The sequence below is a fragment of the Coregonus lavaretus genome (genome assembly GCF_964263955.1).
Source record: "Coregonus lavaretus genome assembly, chromosome: 25".
NCBI classification, from domain to species: Eukaryota; Metazoa; Chordata; class Actinopteri; order Salmoniformes; family Salmonidae; genus Coregonus; species Coregonus lavaretus.
The window spans coordinates 9,330,121-9,349,972 of record NC_140012.1 but is presented as its reverse complement, the minus strand read 5'-3'; the positions used below and the strand labels follow the sequence as shown (position 1 = coordinate 9,349,972).

The 19,852-nt window shown below is 41.8% G+C and overlaps 2 protein-coding genes across 2 annotated transcripts; one reads left to right on the top strand and one right to left on the bottom strand.

The window, feature by feature from the left end:
• Positions 1–7,130: 7,130 nt before the first annotated feature.
• On the top strand, positions 7,131–13,894 carry LOC311100667 (male-specific lethal 1-like 1). The gene is made up of 10 exons (XM_084141601.1): positions 7,131–7,184; positions 7,892–8,670; positions 8,773–8,969; positions 9,057–9,385; positions 9,530–9,594; positions 9,739–9,806; positions 10,000–10,124; positions 10,297–10,369; positions 10,769–10,830; positions 11,397–13,894. Coding segments are annotated over exons 2-10 (1,581 nt in total). The 5' UTR covers positions 7,131–7,184; positions 7,892–8,010; the 3' UTR covers positions 11,399–13,894.
• Positions 13,895–14,244: 350 nt separating this feature from the next.
• On the bottom strand, positions 14,245–19,021 carry LOC311100669 (charged multivesicular body protein 2a). Its single transcript, XM_084141604.1, has 6 exons — positions 18,931–19,021; positions 18,171–18,338; positions 17,875–18,054; positions 17,542–17,672; positions 15,388–15,449; positions 14,245–15,238 (listed from the first exon to the last, which is right to left on the bottom strand). The coding sequence occupies exons 2-6, from the start codon at positions 18,336–18,338 to the stop codon at positions 15,117–15,119; spliced, it is 663 nt and encodes a 220-aa protein (XP_083997730.1). The 5' UTR covers positions 18,931–19,021; the 3' UTR covers positions 14,245–15,116.
• Positions 19,022–19,852: the final 831 nt, after the last annotated feature.

Below are 19,852 nucleotides of genomic sequence, written 5' to 3'. Positions count from 1 at the left end.
CTCAACATGTCTCTTCCACGTACGCCTCTTATCAAACCACATACCTAAATACTTAAACTCAGACACCCTACCAATATCCTGACCCTATATTTGCAGCCTAACATCTTTAACCTTCCTCCTAGAAAACACCATAAAGCAGGACTTAGCCACAGACTTCCTAAACCCCCATGTTAGAGACCAATCTTCCACATCACATATTTCACATTCCCACCTCTCTTCCATACAGTCCCATCATCAGCATACAAGGCCACACCCATTCCCTGTCCCAACTCCTTAAATATGTAATATATCATCAGGGTGAACAACACCTGAGTAACCATACTTCCCTGAGGAGTACCACTGCCCACTTCAAACCGCATTGACAATTCTGATCCCAACCTCACCCATATGACTCGATCTAGCAAGAAGTCCATGACTGTCACGAGGGCATCATGGCTTCTTCTTCTTCTTTGGAATTTGGTTGGTGGATCGCATCCAACTTTTAGGTGCATTCACCGCCCCCTACTGTACAGGTGTGAGAAAGCGACATACAGTCATGCGTGCATACATTTTTGTGTATGGGTGGTCCCGGGGATCGAACACACTAGCGCCGTGCTCTACCAGCTGAGCTACAGAGGACCACATTAATCTAGAGTTGAATACTGTCACCTAGAGCCTCGCAAGAGAATAATGAGCAGAGGCCCATTTTTGTCCAACCCCCCTGGTTGGACAAAAATTATTATAATAAAGCCAAGTAGCAAACTCTGTTCTAGTTGTTGCCTATTTAGTGGTCTATGAAGCCTCCTCTTCTCAAGAAATGCAAAGGACCATGTTATTCTTTCAATATGACCAGTAGAACCCATTTTTGAAGGTGTGACATTTGTGAAAATGTTTGACATTTGTGAAAATATTACTGTGCATGATGTTTTGCCATTTCATTTGTTACTTTTGTGAAATGTTTATCTCATGCAAAATGCTAGATGAAATTACTACCCAGTGATGCCAATCTTTGTTTAATAGTTCAATAATTTTATTTCCCCTCAGCAATTATTGATGAAAAAGGTAAGACATTCTGGATTCATAACAAAATAAAAAGCATACATTTTTCTCTAAATTGTCATAATGTTGTGGTTGACTTCAGGATTCTCTTTACATTACTGTCTCGCCTATGTTGGTAATTTGCTGATATTCTTTCAAACATCACTGGGTCCTGTTGTGAGGAAACAAATTGGAAAACATTATAATAAAGCCAATTTCACACAACAAATAATTTGGCAACAATTTATATTGAAGTTAATATCTTCACAGAATGAACTCACATGGATCTGTGTCCCTTGCTGCGGATGCACAGTGCAAGCTTTTTCAGGAGATTGTTGTACAGGCGAGCCTCTGGATCTTCCACCGGAGTGACATTAGACCTATGACAGTTTTTTATATTTGATTATAGTCGTTGCCAGTGACTGAATTTGCTCTCAGTTTCTGCAATTTATCAAGTTCTGAACTGTAGCAATTATAGTAATTTCAAACTCTTTGGTCAATTTTACTTACGTGCTCTTTTTCTCCTTCTGGTTGAGCAGGAAGTTGACAATATTCTTCTGCACCATGGAGTCCATGATTTTGCTCATGTCACTGGCAATGGTTGACTCAGCATATCTTCTCCCCAAACCCTGTCTATTTTCTGTGAGACTGACAAGCAGACATAAACACAAACATGAGAGAGGAATGTAGATATTAGATAATGCAGGGGACTCCACATCAACATTAAATGATCAGACATCTCAAACGCAGGATGGGAATCTTACCTGTTCTCTCCAGACTGGTCTGAGGCCTCAGCATGCAGCATTCCAGCCACGCAGAGGAGCAGCAGTACAAACAATGCTACCTTCATGGTGACAAAACTAAACAAGGGGAGGAAAGAATAGAAGAGAGAGGCAGAGAAAGTCAGGAAGAGAAAAAAAGCCACATCTGGAATTGAGGAAAATGTCTTACACTTACAATACAGAAGTGATTTTTTTTGGGTGATTCATCTCTAAATAACTGTGCTATTTATTATTACACAAAGACACTTAAGGTAAACATGTATTACACATACAGTAAGATAGACACAAGCATTTATGTATAAAGTAGACATTTATAGTTTGAACAGCAGCATACTGGGAGGGTATATTTTGAAAAGTATCTTACCTTGAGAATGGAGATTCTTCAGTGAGAAATGCAAGCTTTTTGTGAGGTGCTACAAGACATTTTGTCCTTTTATACAGTTTCTCAGAGGTGATTTGTGTCGTGACCAGAATAACAGCAGGAATAACACCTAAGTTCCACTCCATTAGGGCAATTAATGACAATAACATACACATACTTCCGATAAGCAAGCTTTCTAATAAATTCAGAACTATTAAGTCTGTTTTTCTCTGCTGAGTAAAATAATAGGGGGGTTAAAATCGCTCTCTAGATTAGAGGTAACTACCCTTAATATGACCAGTGTAAACCTTTCTGGGCTATTAGGCTAATCTTAATGGGCTAGATGGGAAACAATTGAGAAGTGAACAGCTTAATGCTCAAACTACAAGATAAGGAAGTTAAGTAAAAGGTCAAAGTTTTCAATGCTGTAACACGTTTAGGGTTGCGTGCAGCTATATTTAAATCTAAAATGGTCCTTGAGCTGGAAAAACATGATTTGTCTTAAATATGAAAGATGGTGTTGTAATGGTTAATATGCTATCAATCAATCAATCAAATGTATTTATAAAGCCCTTTTTACATCAGCAGATGTCACAAAGTGCTATACAGAAACCCAGCCTAAACCCCCAAACATGTAGAAGCACGGTGGCTAGGAAAAACTCCCTAGAAAGGCAGGAACCTAGGAAGAAACCTAGAGCGGAACCAGGCTCTGAGGGGTGGCCAGTCCTCTTCTGGCTGTGCCGGGTGAAGATTATAAGACAATCATGGCCATTAAGGCCAGATTGTTCTTCAAGATGTTCAAACGTTCATAGATTACATGCAGGGTCAAATAATAATCACAGTGGTTGTAGAGGGTGCAAGAGGTCAGTACCTCAGGAGTAAATATCAGTTGGCTTTTCATAGCCGAGCATTCAGAGGTCAAGACAGCAGGTGCGAGAGGGAGAGAGTCGAAAACAGCAGGTCCGGGACAAGGTAGCACGTCCGGTGAACAGGTCAGGGTTCCATAGCTGCAGGCAGAACAGTTGAAACTGGAGCAGCAGCAGCAAAATCAGGTGGACTGGGGACAGCCAGAAGTCATCAGGTCAGGTAGTCCTGAGGCATGGTCCCAGGGCTCAGGTCCTCCAGGTGGGGAGGGAAAGAGGGAGAGAGAGAGAATTAGAGGGAGCATACTTAAATTCACACAGGACACCAGATAAGACAGGAGAATTACACCAGATATAACAGACTGACCCTAGACCCCCAGCACATAGACGATTGCAGCATAGATACTGGAGGCTGAGACAGGGGGGAGGGTCAGGGGACACTGTGGCCCCGTCCGACGATACCCCTGGACAGGGCCAAACAGACAGGATATAACTCCACCCACTTTGCCAAAGCACAGCCTCCACACAGGATATCAACAGACCACCAACTTACTACCCTGAGACAATGCTGAGTATAGCCCACAAAGATCTCCTCCACCGCACAAGCCCGAGGAGCGCAAAACCGGACAGGAAGATCACTTCAGTGACTCAATCCACTCAAGTGACGCACCCCTCCTAGAGACAGCATGGAAGAGCACCAGTAAGCCAGTGACTCAGTCCCCGTAATAGGGTAAGAAGCAGAGAATCCCAGTGGAGAGAGGGGAGCCGGCCAGGCAGAGACAGCAAGGGCAGTTCATCGCTCCAGTGCCTTTCCGTTCACCTTCGCACCCCTGGGCCAGACTACACTCAATCATAGGACCTACTGAAGAGATAAGTCTTCAGTAAAGACTTAACGGTCGAGACAGCGTCTGCGTCTCTTACATGGATAGGCAGACCATTCCATACAAATTGAGTTCTATAGGAGAAAGCCCTGCCTCCAGCTGTTTGCATAGAAATTCTAGGGACAATAAGGAGGCAGGACCAAATCGGAAGAGATAGGTAGGCGCAAGCCCATATAATGCTTTGTAGGTTAACAGTAAAACCTTTAAATCAGCCCTAGCCTTAACAGGAAGCCAGTGTAGAGAGGCTAGCACTGGAAAAATTTGATCATTTTGTAGTTTAGTTGGAATAGGGTCCAGTATGCGGCTTGAAGGTTTAGAGGCCATTACTATTTTCATAAATGTGTCAAGAAATACATGATTTAAAAAATGTAGTGTCTCCATTGATCCTAGGTCCTGGCAATCCTGTGCAGACTCAGGACAACTGAGCTATGGATCTTTTCGTCAAAGAAGTTAATGAATTCATCACTGCTGAAGTGAAAGCCATCCTCTCTTGGGGAATGCTGCTTTTTAGTTAGCTTTGTGACAGTATAAAAAATACATTTTGGATTGTTCTTAATCTCCTCAATTAGGTTGGAAAAATAGGGTGATCGAGCAGCAGTGAGGGCTCTTCGATATTGCACTGTACTGTCTTTCCAAGCTAGTTTGAAGACTTCCAGTGCCATTTCCGTTCCAATTTTCTGGAAGCTTGCTTCAGGGCTCTGGTATTTTGTGTATACCATGGAGCTAATTTCTTGTGACAAATGTTTTTTTGTTTTTAGGGGTGCGACTGCATCTAGGGTATTACACAAGGTTACATTTTGATGCTCAGTTAGGTGGCTAACCGATTTTTGTACTCTGACGTCCTTGGGTAGGTGGAGGGAGTCTGGAAGGGAATCTAGGAATCTTTGGGTTGTCCGAGAATTTATAGCACGGCTTTTGATGATCCTTGGTTGGGGTCTGAGCAGATTATTTGTTGCGATTGCAAATGTAATAAATTAGTGGTCCGATAGTCCAGGATTATGAGGAAAAACATTTAGATCCACAATATTTATTCCACGGGACAAAACTAGATCCAGGATATGACTGTGGCAATGAGTCGACGATGGCTCCGAAAGCCTTTTGGAGTGGGTCTGTGGACTTTTCCATGTGAATATTGAAGTCACCAAAAATGTGAATATTATCTGCCATGACTACAAGGTCCGATAGGAATTCAAGGAACTCAGTGAGGAACGCTGTATATGGCCCAGGAGGCCTGTAAACAGTAGCTATAAAAAGTGATTGAGTAGGCTGCAGAGATTTCATGACTAAACGCAGAAATTTGCTGTCGTAAATGTTAGCAACACCTCCGCCTTTGTGGGATGAGCGGGGGATATGGTCACTAGTATATCAAGGAGGAGAGGCCTCATTTAACACAGTAAATTAATCAGGCTTGAGCCATGTTTCAGTCAGGCCAATCACATCAAGATTATGATCAGTGATTAGTTCATTGACAATGACTGCCTTGGAAGTGAGGGATCTAACATTAAGTAGCCCTATTTTGAGATGTGAGATATCACAATCTCTTTCAATAATGACAGGAGGTCTTTATTCCAGTGAGATTGCCAAGGCGAACACTGCCATGTTTAGTTTTCCCCAACCTAGATCGAGGCACAGACACGGTCTCAATGGGGATAGCTGAGCTGACTACACTGACTGTGCTAGTGGCAGACTCCACCAAGCTGTCAGTCTGGCTAACAGCCTGCTGGCTGGCCTGCACCCTATCTCATTGTGGAGCTAGAGGATTTAGAGCCCTGTCTATGTTGATAGATAAGATGAGCGCACACCTCCAGCTAGGATGGAGGCTTGGTCCTGTTTGTTGGTGAGAAAGAGGGCCAATTATCTACAAATTCTATATTTTGGGAGGGGCAGAAAACAGTTTTCAACCAGTGATTGAGTTGTGAGACTTTGCTGTAGAGCTCATCACTCCCCCTAACTGGGAGGGGGCCATAGACAATTACTCGATACCGACACATCTTTGTAGCTAATTTACACGCTGAAGCTATGTTGCACTTGGCGACCTCTGACTGTTTCATCCTAACATTGTTGGTGCCGACGTGGATAACAATATCCCTATACTCTCTACACTCGCCAGTTTTAGCCTTAGCCAGCACCCTCTTCAGATTAGCCTTTATGTTGGTAGCCCTGCCCCCTGGTAAACAGTGTATGATCGCTGAATGATTATTTGTAAGTCTAATATTGCAGGTAATGGAGTCGCCAATGACTAGGGTTTTCAATTTGTCCGAGCTAAACTGTTACCTTTTTTTTATTTATTCATCATGGTCCTTTTAGGTTGCTAAAGGTGTGACGAGGTTAAGCCCACCTGTGTCTCACAATACGCATCACAGAGAAAGCAAAAAATACAAAAACATTCCCCATTCATCTCTACCTTGCAGGCTGAATGTCGTTTCAAATATGTTTTATTGTGAAGCATAAACATACATGTATACAATTGCATCAGACGGGACATGAGCTGCTTTTTGCAGGCCAAATGTCAACTGAGCCCTTATATTCTCCGCTATTAAAAGTAAAAAGATATAGAAGCACAGGTGTGAGAAATTGGTAATTGAAGAGGAGTATTTCTGTCTGTAATAAACCCTTCTTGTGGGGAAAACTCATTCTGATTGGCTGGGCCTGGCTCCCCAGTGGGTGGGCCATGCCCACCCAGGCCCACCATGGCCGTGCCCCTGCCCAGTCATATGAAATCCATAGATTAGGGACTAACTAATTTGTTGCATGTTGCTTTTATATATTTTTGTTCAGTATATTGGGGAGGATGGGCTCCTGGTAATGGCTGGGGCAGAATTAGTGGAATGGTATCAGTATGAAAAATGTATGCACTCACTAAAACTGTAAGTCGCTCTGGATAAGAGTGTCTGCTAAATGACTAAAATTTAAATGTAAAATGTATCAAATACATGGTTTCCATGTGTTTGATTCCTTTCCATTGGCTCTGTTCCAGCCATGTGTTTGATTCCATTCCATTGACTCTGTTCCTGCCATTACTATGAGCCGTCCTCGCCTCAGCTGCCTGCTGTGATATGGACGCTCTTTGACAGAGGTCAATAAACTAATATATATTTACAGACGGAGGTGAAAACCCTGTGGACCAAGCCTATTTCCAGCTCATCGATGCCCTCTACAGATGCTTTTCTGCAACTTTATTCTTCACAAAACCTGAAAACATGACAATTTGGCCTAACTACGCATGCGCCATTCTGGGCGCTTTAAACAAGTATGCAAGAGTGGAACATGAACATACTAGGTGAGTTTGAGAAATATTACGAAAATGAGGGATAACGCAAAATACCATGATCGGTGAAACTATATGCTAACTTATTATAACTTATTTTCAGTAGGGTGTGTTACATACTTCCTCCAAGTCGCTTCCGTATGCAGCGAGTCAGTGCTGTGAAATACTGTTCGCTATGTTTTTCATCAATGGCAATGCGTGCAGGACCAAAATGGAGGAAATATCGAAGTGCTAGTTAGCACTTGCTAGAAGCACGAACCACTCTAGCTAACTGCTATCCCCGTGCACCCTTGTAGTTTTCAGTGAAAACGGCTAGCTACCAAATCATTTGGCAGGACCATGAGGGTGTGCAAACGATATTTGTTATCCAATTGTAAAATAATAGACCCTACGTAACAAGCTAGTTAGCTAGCTAACAATCGTTAGACGCTAACTAGATGCTGGGAAACTGGATAGCTAACTTGTTTGTCCTGTACAGTTAGCTTACTAGCTAAAATGTTGTATAGTTTTAGATAGTTAACTAGCTGGTGAAAGGGTGCCGAGCAGTCAGGCGCAGTGCAGTATTTCATGTGTCAGTCGGTTGTAGTAACTAGTGAGGTTGCCAGTCATGGAACAACATTGTGCCTAGCAAACTTGCTAGGCAGCACATTTTATTTAGACCCACCTAGCTGTCAATGAATGTTGGTTTCAATACTGATGATCACTTATTTCTATTACAGGAGGAAGACTGATCCAGGCTCAATGAAACAGGAAATAGGCATCAATGACACTTGACTGCTTTGCAGAATAAGCTGTTATTCTGTAATGTTAGTTCAATAACACCTGAGTTGTATTCGCCATGACTATGAGATCCACTTTGTTTGCTAATGCAGGATTTAAGCTGGACACAGAGAGAATTGACTTTGACAAATCACAAGTGGGAAATGCAAATGTCGTGAACTCCATAACCATCAAGAGAGAAACCTGTGACTTTGTCATAGATGTCCATGACGTACATGGGGACATCCACAACACTGGAGGGGAGCTCCTCAGCAAAACAAAGATCCTAGACCAGAAATACATCATTCGGGCCCCAGTGGTGGCGGCACAAAATAAAGCAGGAGCGGCACTGGTTCAAGGCGATAATTGGGAAAGCACAGGGGTGCCATCGTCCTCTGTCAGACAAATGGGGGGTGAGGGAATCCCAATGAAAGGTAAACCCTTTCTGAGTGACGGTGTGGATAATAAAGAGTTGGTTTCAAACAATAACTCCAAGGATGCTGGTACTGATGAGAGCACCAGAGGGGTCTCCCCTGGAGGAGTTGTCAACACTGCATCCATTGAGTTCAGCACAGAGGGCAAGTGGAGGAACATCAGAAAAACCCCTGCTAACTCCCACACACAGGCCACCTGCCTCCGGCAGATTCTCCTGCTTCAGCTGGACTTGATTGAACAACAGCAACAACAGCTGCAGTCCAAGGACAAGGAGATAGATGAGCTGAAAGCAGACAAGGAGACGGTATGCACAGTATATTAAAGTGTCTTAATTGTTTGTAGATGACAGTAACGCTGTCATTTGTTTAGAACCAAATCATTTAAAGAAACATGTCTGCATGCATAGTTGCTGGCGCGTATTGAGCGCATGGAGCGTCGCTTGCAGCTGACGAGGAAGGACCCACGTGATAAGCGCCTATTTCAGCCACTAGAGCCCTGGACCCCAGATAAAGAGGACCTGTGGGATCTAGAAGTGTGTGACAGCCCACAGACTCCCACCCCCAGGACAATCCCCTTCAGTCGAGGCGGCAAAGGCCTCAAGAGGTAACAGACCCCAAATATTACTCTGCATTCACTTCTCCTCAGTCAAACTATCTTCCACTCACTAATACATATGCTCTGCTCATGCAGGAAATTTTGCTTCCTGGACTCGAAAAGCCAGAAGTCACGAGGAGGGAAAGGCTCCAAGTTCACCTCCCCTAAGTCAGAGTGTGGAGCTGGGTCTCCACATCAGAGGGAGCTACGCAGTAAAGAGACCCCAGAGAAGATGGGGTTTGGTCGGTCAGCGGTGGAGAGGGATACTCTGCACCCGAGCAAAGAGGACCCGGAGCGCACCGATCAGATGGAGGAGCTCCCTTTCATGTCGACTACTGAGATGTACCTGTGTCGCTGGCATCAGCCTCCCCCCTCCCCCCAGCGCGAGCCATCCCCTTCCCCGAAGAAAGAGGAGGTTGTAGCCAGTGAGTAGACCCACCACACGTGCCGGTTGTTCCGTTCCAAGTGTTAAGCTGTGTAGTATTGCCTCGCAATGAATAATAATGTAGAAATCCAAATAGTATCGTTATTAGTCCTATGTCTTTTTTTTACACTGTTCTGTCTTCCAGTTCCATCCTGGAAGGAAAACAGTATGGAGCCCTTGGATGAGGAGGCTGCCAGTGACATCCCAGAGGTGAGAGAGGAGAGCACAAAGGCTTTACAATTAAACTGAGAGTCAGAAATAAAGCCTGTAATGCCACACAATATTCAACTCACCATTTACCCCTTCAAATGGTCCTTCACCCCATCAACAATGTGTGTGTGTTGTTTTACCAAGATGTTGGACGACAGTGTCTTTTTGAAGCGCCACGCAAAGCTGGAGCTGGATGAGAAGAGGAGAAAAAGGTACAAATGGGTTTTCTGACATCCGAGTTACCCTCAATGCCTCATGATTAGTCTCTAACCTCTCACTACGGCTCCTTTTTTTGTGCGTGTAATGCAATCTCTATGTATTATATTGAACCACTAACGTTTTCATCCTTTCCTTGCTCTCATCATCCCTCCTCCCTCTCTCACTGAATCCTTTTTTTTTTTTTAGATGGGACATTCAGCGGATCCGCGAGCAGCGCATGTTTCAGCGTCTCCAGCAGCGCATGAACAAGAAGAAGGGGATCCAGGAGAGTGAGCCAGAGGTCTCCTCGTTTTACCCGGACACTGAGGATGGTATGACTGGCCACTTCATCTGCTGTCTAAACATGGAACCGTTGTTTTTTTACAGAACCATAAAGTTGCTATGGCTTTAATACTGTCATTTAGTTACTGAAGTTTTACAAGTAATGCTTTCATTGCATGCAGACACAGTCTTGATTTTGAGACTCTTCTTTCCCTTCTCCAGTTGAGTCCATAATCATCACCCCTTTCCTACCTGTGGTAGCCTTTGGCCGGCCTTTGCCGAAGCTCACTCAACAGTAAGTTTTTGTATTTTGTATTTCATCCACCAGTAGTCCTGTCAGTCTTTCTCAACTACAACGCTCATTGTAGGTTCAGTTCAACATGCAGGGAACAACCCTATCACACATCATGGCACCCTTTTCCAAGCACTTGGTCCAAACAAACACATCTATGCATTTTTGTGTCTTTTTCATTCAAAGGAGATAGTTTGTGTGATATACCATTCGTATGCAGAGATGTTATTTGTTTGTCAATTTTATATTTTATTCAGGTTTTGAATTTGCCTATAGGTTCACTTGTAGGACTATATAAGCAGGCTTTTTTGTTAGGCTTGTCGCTGGACATTTCTTTGTATAGTTGAGTTAGGGGATAAGTTAGGTATGTAAACCATTACTATGCGTAATTTATTTTTCAAGATGGTACCATGGTGCAGGTGGCGGGCCAGGGCGAGTTTCACAGAAAGACCTTTCATCAAAATGCAAGTATTTATTCTTCCCCCAAGTATGTCTTTAAAGTTTTAAGCAAACTGTGAATATTTTACACCCAAAACACTCCTAGGCAACCATTTTGATGCCTATTCCTTCCTCTGTTCTCAAAGAATGAGGCAAAGGCCTAATGATTTACAAAAGAGGGCAATAGGAATGCAAAACTGGTGTAAATTCAAAAACCGTTAATCCTATTTTGAAGACATGGTAATTCAAATAAGGATATTTATATACTGGTAGTTTTGCAAGTCCTTTAAAGAAACTGGACAAGAAAGACAACATCTCTATACAATACAATTTTCCTAGATATATATATTTTTTTTCATTTATCCATTCCAACAGTCATTATTATTAACATGTCTGCATGTGTGCATATTGAGACATTGTTCTATACAATGAGTCCAACAATCGAGACACTCTTTATTTAACACGTTGTGCCAATTGAATGATAACCAAATGTGAAATGCTTTTTAGGTTATGGGGGTCGGATTTTCCCAGTGACCTTTCCCTGCTTCCTCCAGTCAACATTAGAATTTCTGAATTGTGTCTTCCTCTGTAGGAACTTTGACCTGCCTTGGCAGCGAAGCCGCTGCCGCATCAAGGTGCCCAAAAAACACACGCCACACCGTACCTGTCGGAAGTGAGGTGGTATCTGCGTGTGTCAAGCAAAAGAGAGATCCCTCTTGCCTCCCCAGAAAGGTTATTTTCTTTTGTGGGATTAGGCTGTCACTGGCGTAGCATGCACTGCTCTCAATAGTCTGTGGAAAAGTAAACCATTGTCCTCCGTGTTGTCACTTGCCAGCTGTCCTAGAGAAGGCGCTGCTGTAGATTGAGAAAATGGCTACCAAATTTGTTAGCTATGGTAAATTTGGTGGCCATAATACTCAAAATGAAAGAAAAGCTGTATCCCCCCCTCAGATAACAGTCCCCTTACTAACAGCTAAGTGATAATAAGGTCAACCAAAATAGTTACATAGTATGTCTCTAGTGTATCAATTTAGTAATAAGCATGTTCTGTGAAGCATACTTGGGGAGTACAAACATTTTCTAATGTTTTGGAATTTGGTGTAATGTACGTAGTCATCTTTAATTACGGCATCATCACAAAAATGTGTAGCTTTTGATAATTACTACATTATTACACAGTTGTCACCTGACTTAGTAACTTGGGGACTGTGATCTAAAGGGTAAGAAGAGAAGTGGTGTTTTCTGATTTGACTGAATGGCAGTGCTTGAATTGTACAATATACAACTAACCCTGTGCGCTGGAAGCACCATTGGCGTTTACATGCTCTGGGTTTTGCTTAGATTGAAACTGTAAACTATTTTTCCTGTTTTGTGTATTTACTGTAATAATATTTCCTTATGTGGACACCGCTTCAAGCGAAAGGTTTTATTATTGTGCACTAAAGTGTGGACATAAGGTGTTTGATCCTTTCTCAGCATGTATGTTTTATTACAAATGCAGTAAATATTTGATTTGAAAAAATCCTCTGATGCTAAAATTATTGATATTCTGCATTGTCCATACTTTGCTTCATGAAAACAAGTTGTTTGTTTGAATGCTTCTTGGTAGACAAAATTGGCTGTTAAATTAATTTGAGAACCTTTGATCTTCTACAGTATATTCCTTTGTTTTGTTTTCATCCTTTTATGTGAGTCTGCATGACAAATTTGTTCCAAACAATATCAACTATTAACATGGTAGAGCTGTAAATGAAACATCCTTTCCGCTTAGTACAATTCAGAGAAGAGAAATAACATCTGTGTTTGAATTTCGAAAGCATGACACTTTGGCTGCTTTATTCAAAAAGTACTGCTTTGTTCAGACAACTGCCTTGTCTCCAGCCCATTCTCTAACGTGAGGAGTTTGCTTGAGGTTTAGATTTTTTGGTGTTTTTCAAGTACATCAGAATATGCTTAATTGCAGTAGATAACTGAGACATAGACATCAGTCCTACGGTGAAGTTTAGAAAACATGGGTTTTTGTTTTCAATAGAGTTTAGCCTAATCATCTAGAGCACTCAAACCTAATGCTAGATATTTTCCTTCTCTTAAATTCTAGCTATATTTAACAATCTTGGTAACTGCCAAAATAAAGTAAACACCAACATCGTGTCTTAATAAGGCCTTGAGCCACCACAAGCCAGAACAGCATCAATGCACTTTGGCATAGATTCTATATGGCTGCGTTTACACAGGCAGCCCAATTGTGATCTTTTTATACTAATTGTTCTTTTGACCAATCACATCAGCTATTTTTCAGGGCTGGTCTGATTGGTCAAAATACCAATTAGTGAAAAAAATATTAGAATTGGGCTGCAAGTGTAAACGCAGCCCAACTGTCAGGAGCTCTATTGGGGATGCGACGCTGTTCTTCCACAATAAATTCCCTAATTTAGTGTTTTGTTGATGGTGGTGGAAAACGCAGTCTCAGGCGCCGCTGCAGAATCTCCCATAAGTGTTCAATTGGGTTTAGATCTGGTGACTTAGATGGCCATAGAATATGGTTTACATCATTTTCATGCTCATCAAACCATTCAGTGACCACTCGTGCCCTGTGGATGGGGGCATTGTCATCCTATGGGGGCATATCCATGGTAGCTAAAATAATGGCTTGCCCAGAATTTTTATACATGACCCTAAGCATGATGGGATGTTAATTGCTTAATTAACTCAGGAACGACACCTGTGTGGAAGCACCTGCTTTCAATATACAGTACTTTGTATCCCTCATTTACTCCAAGTGTTTCCATTATTATCTTGGTAGTTACCTGTAGCTCCTGGTGATTTAAGCTTGTGTTCTGTCGTGTTATCGCTTCAACATTTTACTTTTGGCACAATGGCCACTCCAACGCTACAGACCACGAAATACAGTGGTTTTCAAATTATGTGAAATTAGTCTTCAGAAACAAATGTCGTAAATATGAAAAACTTTTATTTTTATTTAAACGTTCAAGTGTTGATTACATTCAATATTATTGTTCTATGATAATGATTGTATGTTGACAATAATTGACAAGTTTGTTTTGGAATAAAACTAAAAACACATTAACAATTAAGCCTAGTCTTCAGTTATTGATTGATAATGGTAATTTTATGAGCCATGTCCATCAGTGCAAACAATTTTTTTGAAAACCTCTTGAATTATACTATTGGGATACCTGAGTTTGAACAACATTGGCATGTAAGCAATGCAAATGTAGAGGCAAGCAAGGTTACACCATGGGAGCTTAGTGTATAATTACCACTGCTATAATGAGATTGATCTTGTTGGCCAAATGTTGTGGTCAAGAGGGGAAGGGGTTAGTCAGCTCCCTGTGTAGTCACATGGGTCGGGCAGGGTATGTAAATTAATGTTATCACATTTCTAGGTATTGAGGGAAGATGATTAGCTCCAGCATCTGTCAAATGTGAAAAATGTTTATTGAATAAAGGCAAAATAGGACATTTCTTACAAATATAAACCACACCCTCAATCAACCTTTCAATAAATATGTTGATTATCAGAAACTCACAATGACTACAGTTTTATGGATGAAAGGCTATTTCAGTTTTATCAGGCACCATCGAGTAAGTGCCCACTTTCTGGATATTTGACATGGAGGAAAATGAGCCAAATTGTACACACATTTTACCCCACTTGAGTATTAAAAATAAATAATCCAATGACCTATGTCATTTAATTCACACAAAGGAGGTTACAGTAATCAAAACTATATAGTTTATAAACAGCATCTTCTCCGCAGTCCCATTAATAATTCTAAACCTAGGTTCTACAAACTCCCACAAATATAATTATACAAAGTAAATCAAAAGCAAGCAAGAAACCATTACTAAATCATGACGTTAATAATATCTGACAATGTGTAGTGTATGCTCTCAGGCACACCACTATGAAAGGTGAGAATGTACAAATGTAGTGATACTTGTACATCTTAGAGTGGCCTTTTATTGCCCCCAGCACAAGGTGCACCTGTGTAATGATCATGCTGTTTAATCAGCATCTTGATATGCCACACCTGTCAGGTGGATGGATTATCTTGGCAAAGGAGAAACGCTCAAAATTTGTGCACAAAATTTGAGAGAAATAAGCTTTTTGTGCGTATGGAAAATGTCTGGGATCTTTTATTTCAGCTTATGAAACATGGGACCAACACTTTACACGTTGCGTTTATATTTTAGTTCAGTATAGATACAGAGATCTGAGTTGCTGAGTACATGTATCTGTATTAACGGCAGGCAGCCAAAGTGCTGTTGTGTGTCAGTTCCTCCACGCTCAGTCTCTCCTGAGGTTATTCAGTCTCTCCTCCAGGTCAGCATCTGCATCTGCCAGGGCTGGCTGGGGTTCAGCTTTCTTCCCACCTGCCACTGAGAGGCTACCTCCCGTGGATGGCAGATCTAAATGAACAGAAAATTATTTAAATAAATCAGTAAGACATACAATATTCATAGGAATCGTGATGGAGATGACCAGCTGCATCACTACTACAGCATTTTAGTGAAGTACATTTTAACTGCAAGCACAATAACTTCACTTTATTCCTTACTTGAGAGTTCGTCAGAGAGATTGAGACCCAGCTCGTCCAACACTTGGGACACAATGGCATCACTGAAAATTAAACAGAGCGTTAGTGTTTCCATAGATTTACCAGCCAACATAAGTATGCCAAAAATATACATTGTACAGTTTAAAATAACATTCACAAATAACGATGTATACAAATTGAGTTGGTGCAGGTTCATTTTTGATATTTAAAGGACAATTTCACTTTCTTTTAAACCAAATCTGTCTTTTAGATGTAAATAGCATTTTATAGAAGTGTCCAGACACTTTTTTTTGCGATTTCACTTGGTTTTAAGAAACTTACCACACCAGTGATAGATTTCTTCATGCTCGTTCTGCAGTTGCAGGGGCACAGATAAAACACCCAAATACGTCCTTTTAGAAATGGCAACGCTCTCAGTATAGTTATATTCCATTTTGTTGGACTAGAACAATGCTTCTCCATGTAGCCCGTGCATGCACACAGAAAATTATCACTCGAGTTCAACAAAAATGGAATATAACCTTGCGGATAAAGTTCGGAATGACACAATTTCATGTGTACAGCATCTAAAGACTTGCATCACTATACTAATAGTGTTTCCTTTTCAAATAGGACATAAACTCAGCAAAGAAATTAACGTCCCCTTTTCAGGACCCAGTCTTTAAAGATAATTTGTAAAAATCCAAATAACTTCACAGATCTTCATTGTAAAGGGTTTAAACACTGTTTCCCATGCTTGTTCAATGAACCATAAACAATGAATGAACATGCACCTGTGGAACGGTCGTTAAGACACTAACAGCTTACAGACGGTAGGCAATTAAGGTCACAGTTATGAAAACTTAGTACACTAAAGAGGCCTTTCTACTGACTCTGAAAAACACAAAAGAAAGATGCCCAGGGTCTCTGCCCATCTGTGTGAACGTGCCTTAGGCATGCACAGGATCGGTACATCCAAACTTCACACCTGCGGTACAGGATGGCAACAACAACTGCCCGAGTTACACCAGGAACGCACAATCCCTCCATCAGTGCTCAGACTGTCCGCAATAGGCTGAGAGAGGCTGGACTGAGGGCTTGTAGGCCTGTTGTAAGGATGGTCCTCACCAGACATCACCGGCAACAACGTTGCCTATGGGCACAAACCCACCTTTGCTGGACCAGACAGGACTGGCAAAAAGTGCTCTTCACTGACGAGTCGCGGTTTTGTCTCACCAGGGGTGATGGTCGGATTCGCGTTTATCGTTGAAGGAATTAGGGTTACACCGAGGCCTGTACTCTGGAGCGGGATCGATTTGGAGGTGGAGGGTCCGTCATGGTCTGGGGCGGTGTGTCACAGCATCATCGGACTGAGCTTGTTGTCATTGCAGGCAATCTCAATGCTATGCGTTACAGGGAAGACATCCTCCTCCCTCATGTGGTACCCTTCCTGCAGGCTCATTCTGACATGACCCTCCAGCATGACAATGCCAACAGCCATACTGCTCGTTCTGTGCGTGATTTCCTGCAAGACAGGAATGTCAGTGTTCTGCCATGGCCAGCGAAGAGCCCGGATCTCAATCCCATTGAGCACATCTGGGACCTGTTGGATCGGAGGGTAGGGCAATTCTCCCCAGAAATGTCTGGGAACTTGCAGGTGCCTTGGTGGAAGAGTGGGGTAACATCTCACAGCAAGAACTGGCAAATCTGGTGCAGTCCATGAGGAGGACATGCACTGCAGTACTTAATGCAGCTGGTGGCCACACCAAATACTGACTGTTACTATTTTGACCCCCCCTTTGTTCAGGGACACATTATTCAATTTCTGTAAGTCACATGTCTGTGGAACTTGTTCAGTTTATGTCTCAGTTGTTGAATCTTGTTATGTTCATTCAAATATTTACACATGTTAAGTTTGCTGAAAAGAAACGCAGTTGACAGTGAGAAGACGTTTCTTTTTTTGCTGAGTTTATTCGGGTGTTTTTGTTCATGTTTTATCTGTGACCCTGCAGAATGAGCATTATGAAGTCTATCGCCAGTGGGGTAAGTTTCTCAAAACCAAGTGAAATCGCAAAAAAAAAAAGGCCTGGACACTTGTATGACATGCCATTTACATCCAAAATACAGAAAGTTAACCTATATTTGGCTGGAATTTTTCTGTCATGAACCCCCTACCTCTCTTCTTCATCATCCTCATCACCCATGGCATCATCTATGGCATCATTCATCATCTCCTCTTTCATGTCCATGATCTCACTCTGTCGTTCAAACTCCATCATGATCTTCTGAATCTGTGGCAACTTCATCTGTGTAGGGGAAGTGAATATTATGTTGTGAGCCAATGGAATGTATTGGCACAATTCAACTGGTAACAAAAATGACTACAAAAGTTTGAGGCTTTTTAAGTGTGTTACAGTTCTACTGGCAAGTTATTCTTATCTCTTGATACAGATTTGGATCGTGTTTTTAACAGGAATCAATGTCATGATACAATGAAAAGATGCTCACCTGTCTGTTCATGGTAGCCATGGCTTTGGTAACTCCTTTCATTGCCTGTGCCATGCTGTTGTTTGACTTCAGAGTCTGGATTTTCAAACTGACTGCCTGGATATTTGCCCTCATCATAATAAATTTCTTCACATAGTGCCTTGTGCGAACCAAGTCCTTCGCCATGATCTTGACAGCATCCTGGAATGGTGTGGATGAGTGTGAGACAATTGAAAATGATGCATGACAATTTACATAAAGGCATGAAGTATTTTTCCCTTTTAAACAGCCCCTTATCTTTGCCCTCATTCTCTCACCATTTGTCCTTGTTTGGCCATTTTCTTAATGTCAGCTATTATTTTCTTCTCCTGCTGCTCCAGTCTTTGTCGCTCTCTGTCCAGATCTCTCATGGCCCGATTCAGTGCCCTCTGGTTCTGCCTCAGCATCTCCTCTGGGGTCTTCCTCTTCCCAAACAGGAACTCCATCTAAGGTACAAATTCAGGAAAGAAAATCAGGAAATAATTAGGCTACACGTATTATCTAATCTACTGCTCTTTCTTGTCAGTCATTACTACTTAGAATCTACAATGTGTCCGTTTTTGCCCTGAACGAAAACGGACACCCTAACCCTAACCCTGAACAGGCACGCATTTTCTGTACGTTTTATGCAAATGTTTTGTTTGTGAGATAACTACATTATAAACAAGAATTCGTGTAGGATAACATCATCAGATCAGTTTCCTGTTTGATTAAACCGCTTTTTAACAATCAACGTTAACGTGATTGATCGAATTCCCAGAAAGATTCAACAAACAGGCCTACTATGCATAGCTAAATGGGCGTGATTACGTTACTCTGAGTAGACCTTTAAACTATTAGCTAGCTAGCTATGCTTGCTTCCTTCCTTCCTTGCTAGTTTACCGTTAGTAGCTAACATTAGCTGCTAGGTAGCTTACTAAGAAGTTGAGTCATAGTAACAAGCTAGTTATTATTAAATTTTATGTTACAGTGTATGAAGTATTTCGTGGCGGGGCTGTTTATGTCGACATAATGACAACTGTTAAGGAAAATAGCTACCGTTTGAGAGGTCTTCACCGGTTTTAAATCGGGAACAGTCTCCCTATTTACACAGATAGAAGGATTTGTTTTCTTTCATGGACTTCCGCAGAAAGTTAGCTTCACTTCCGTCGTTCTTGTTCTTCTTCTGGATTGGGTTCTTCTTCTATGGTATAATGGCGTTTGCAACAATTAAATGTGCATTCCGCTACCTACTGTGCTGGTGGATAATAAGGATCACAAAAAAGGAAAACATTTGGGTACAAATAAATACAATATCATACAAACTACAAAAAAAAGAGAAAATAACTAAACAAAATCAACCTGCTTTTATGTACAAAAAAAATAACACATTCTAATCAGGTCCCAACACAGGCTCAGAAGCCTCCTGTGAGGGCGGGACATTTCCGAGCAACAGAAGTCCTTGTAGTGCTTCTGCCATAAAGTCTTGGAGCCCCAAAGACTTATTGGCAGCAGATATAATGACATCCAGCTTCTTGGACTTCTTAGACACTTGTGCTGTACAATTAATCACTGTGGCTATAAATGCCACAAAATCCACCTTCTTCACAATGAGTGTATCCAGATCACCTGATTGACTTAAAACACTAGCAACTGGTTGCAATGTATCCATCGCCATATCTTCAACACTGCTGCCTCTTGCCCCTTCGACTCTCTTCACCGCCTCCACATAGGAGATCCGCTGCGCAGCCCTGATCCTTGACACCTCAACCTCCTTCACCCTAACAGGGCACTCAAGGAAGTCCACAGTTGCAACATTTTCCATTCACAGATTCTTCAATATCATACTTCTCCCGTCTGCAAACATTTGACACGTGACCATATCCTTTACAATTTCCACACTGTAATGGTTTGGACACAAATGCTCTCACCGTATACCTCACATATCCAAGCTTCACATATTCACGTAGAGTCTCCTCAA

Excerpts from the sequence above, each read along its gene's own strand:
- LOC311100667 (XM_084141601.1), top strand. The coding sequence starts at position 8,011 with ATGACTATGAGATCCACTTTGTTTGCTAATGCAGGATTTAAGCTGGAC. Across the intron at positions 9,386-9,529 it reads GAAAGAGGAGGTTGTAGCCA|TTCCATCCTGGAAGGAAAAC; the intron begins GTGAGTAGACCC and ends TCTGTCTTCCAG. Across the intron at positions 10,125-10,296 it reads TTACCCGGACACTGAGGATG|TTGAGTCCATAATCATCACC; the intron begins GTATGACTGGCC and ends TCCCTTCTCCAG.
- LOC311100669 (XM_084141604.1), bottom strand. The coding sequence starts at position 18,338 with ATGGAGTTCCTGTTTGGGAAGAGGAAGACCCCAGAGGAGATGCTGAGG. Across the intron at positions 17,673-17,874 it reads TGGCTACCATGAACAGACAG|ATGAAGTTGCCACAGATTCA; the intron begins GTGAGCATCTTT and ends TCCCCTACACAG. Across the intron at positions 15,450-17,541 it reads GAGGATGATGAAGAAGAGAG|TGATGCCATTGTGTCCCAAG; the intron begins GTAGGGGGTTCA and ends TTTAATTTTCAG.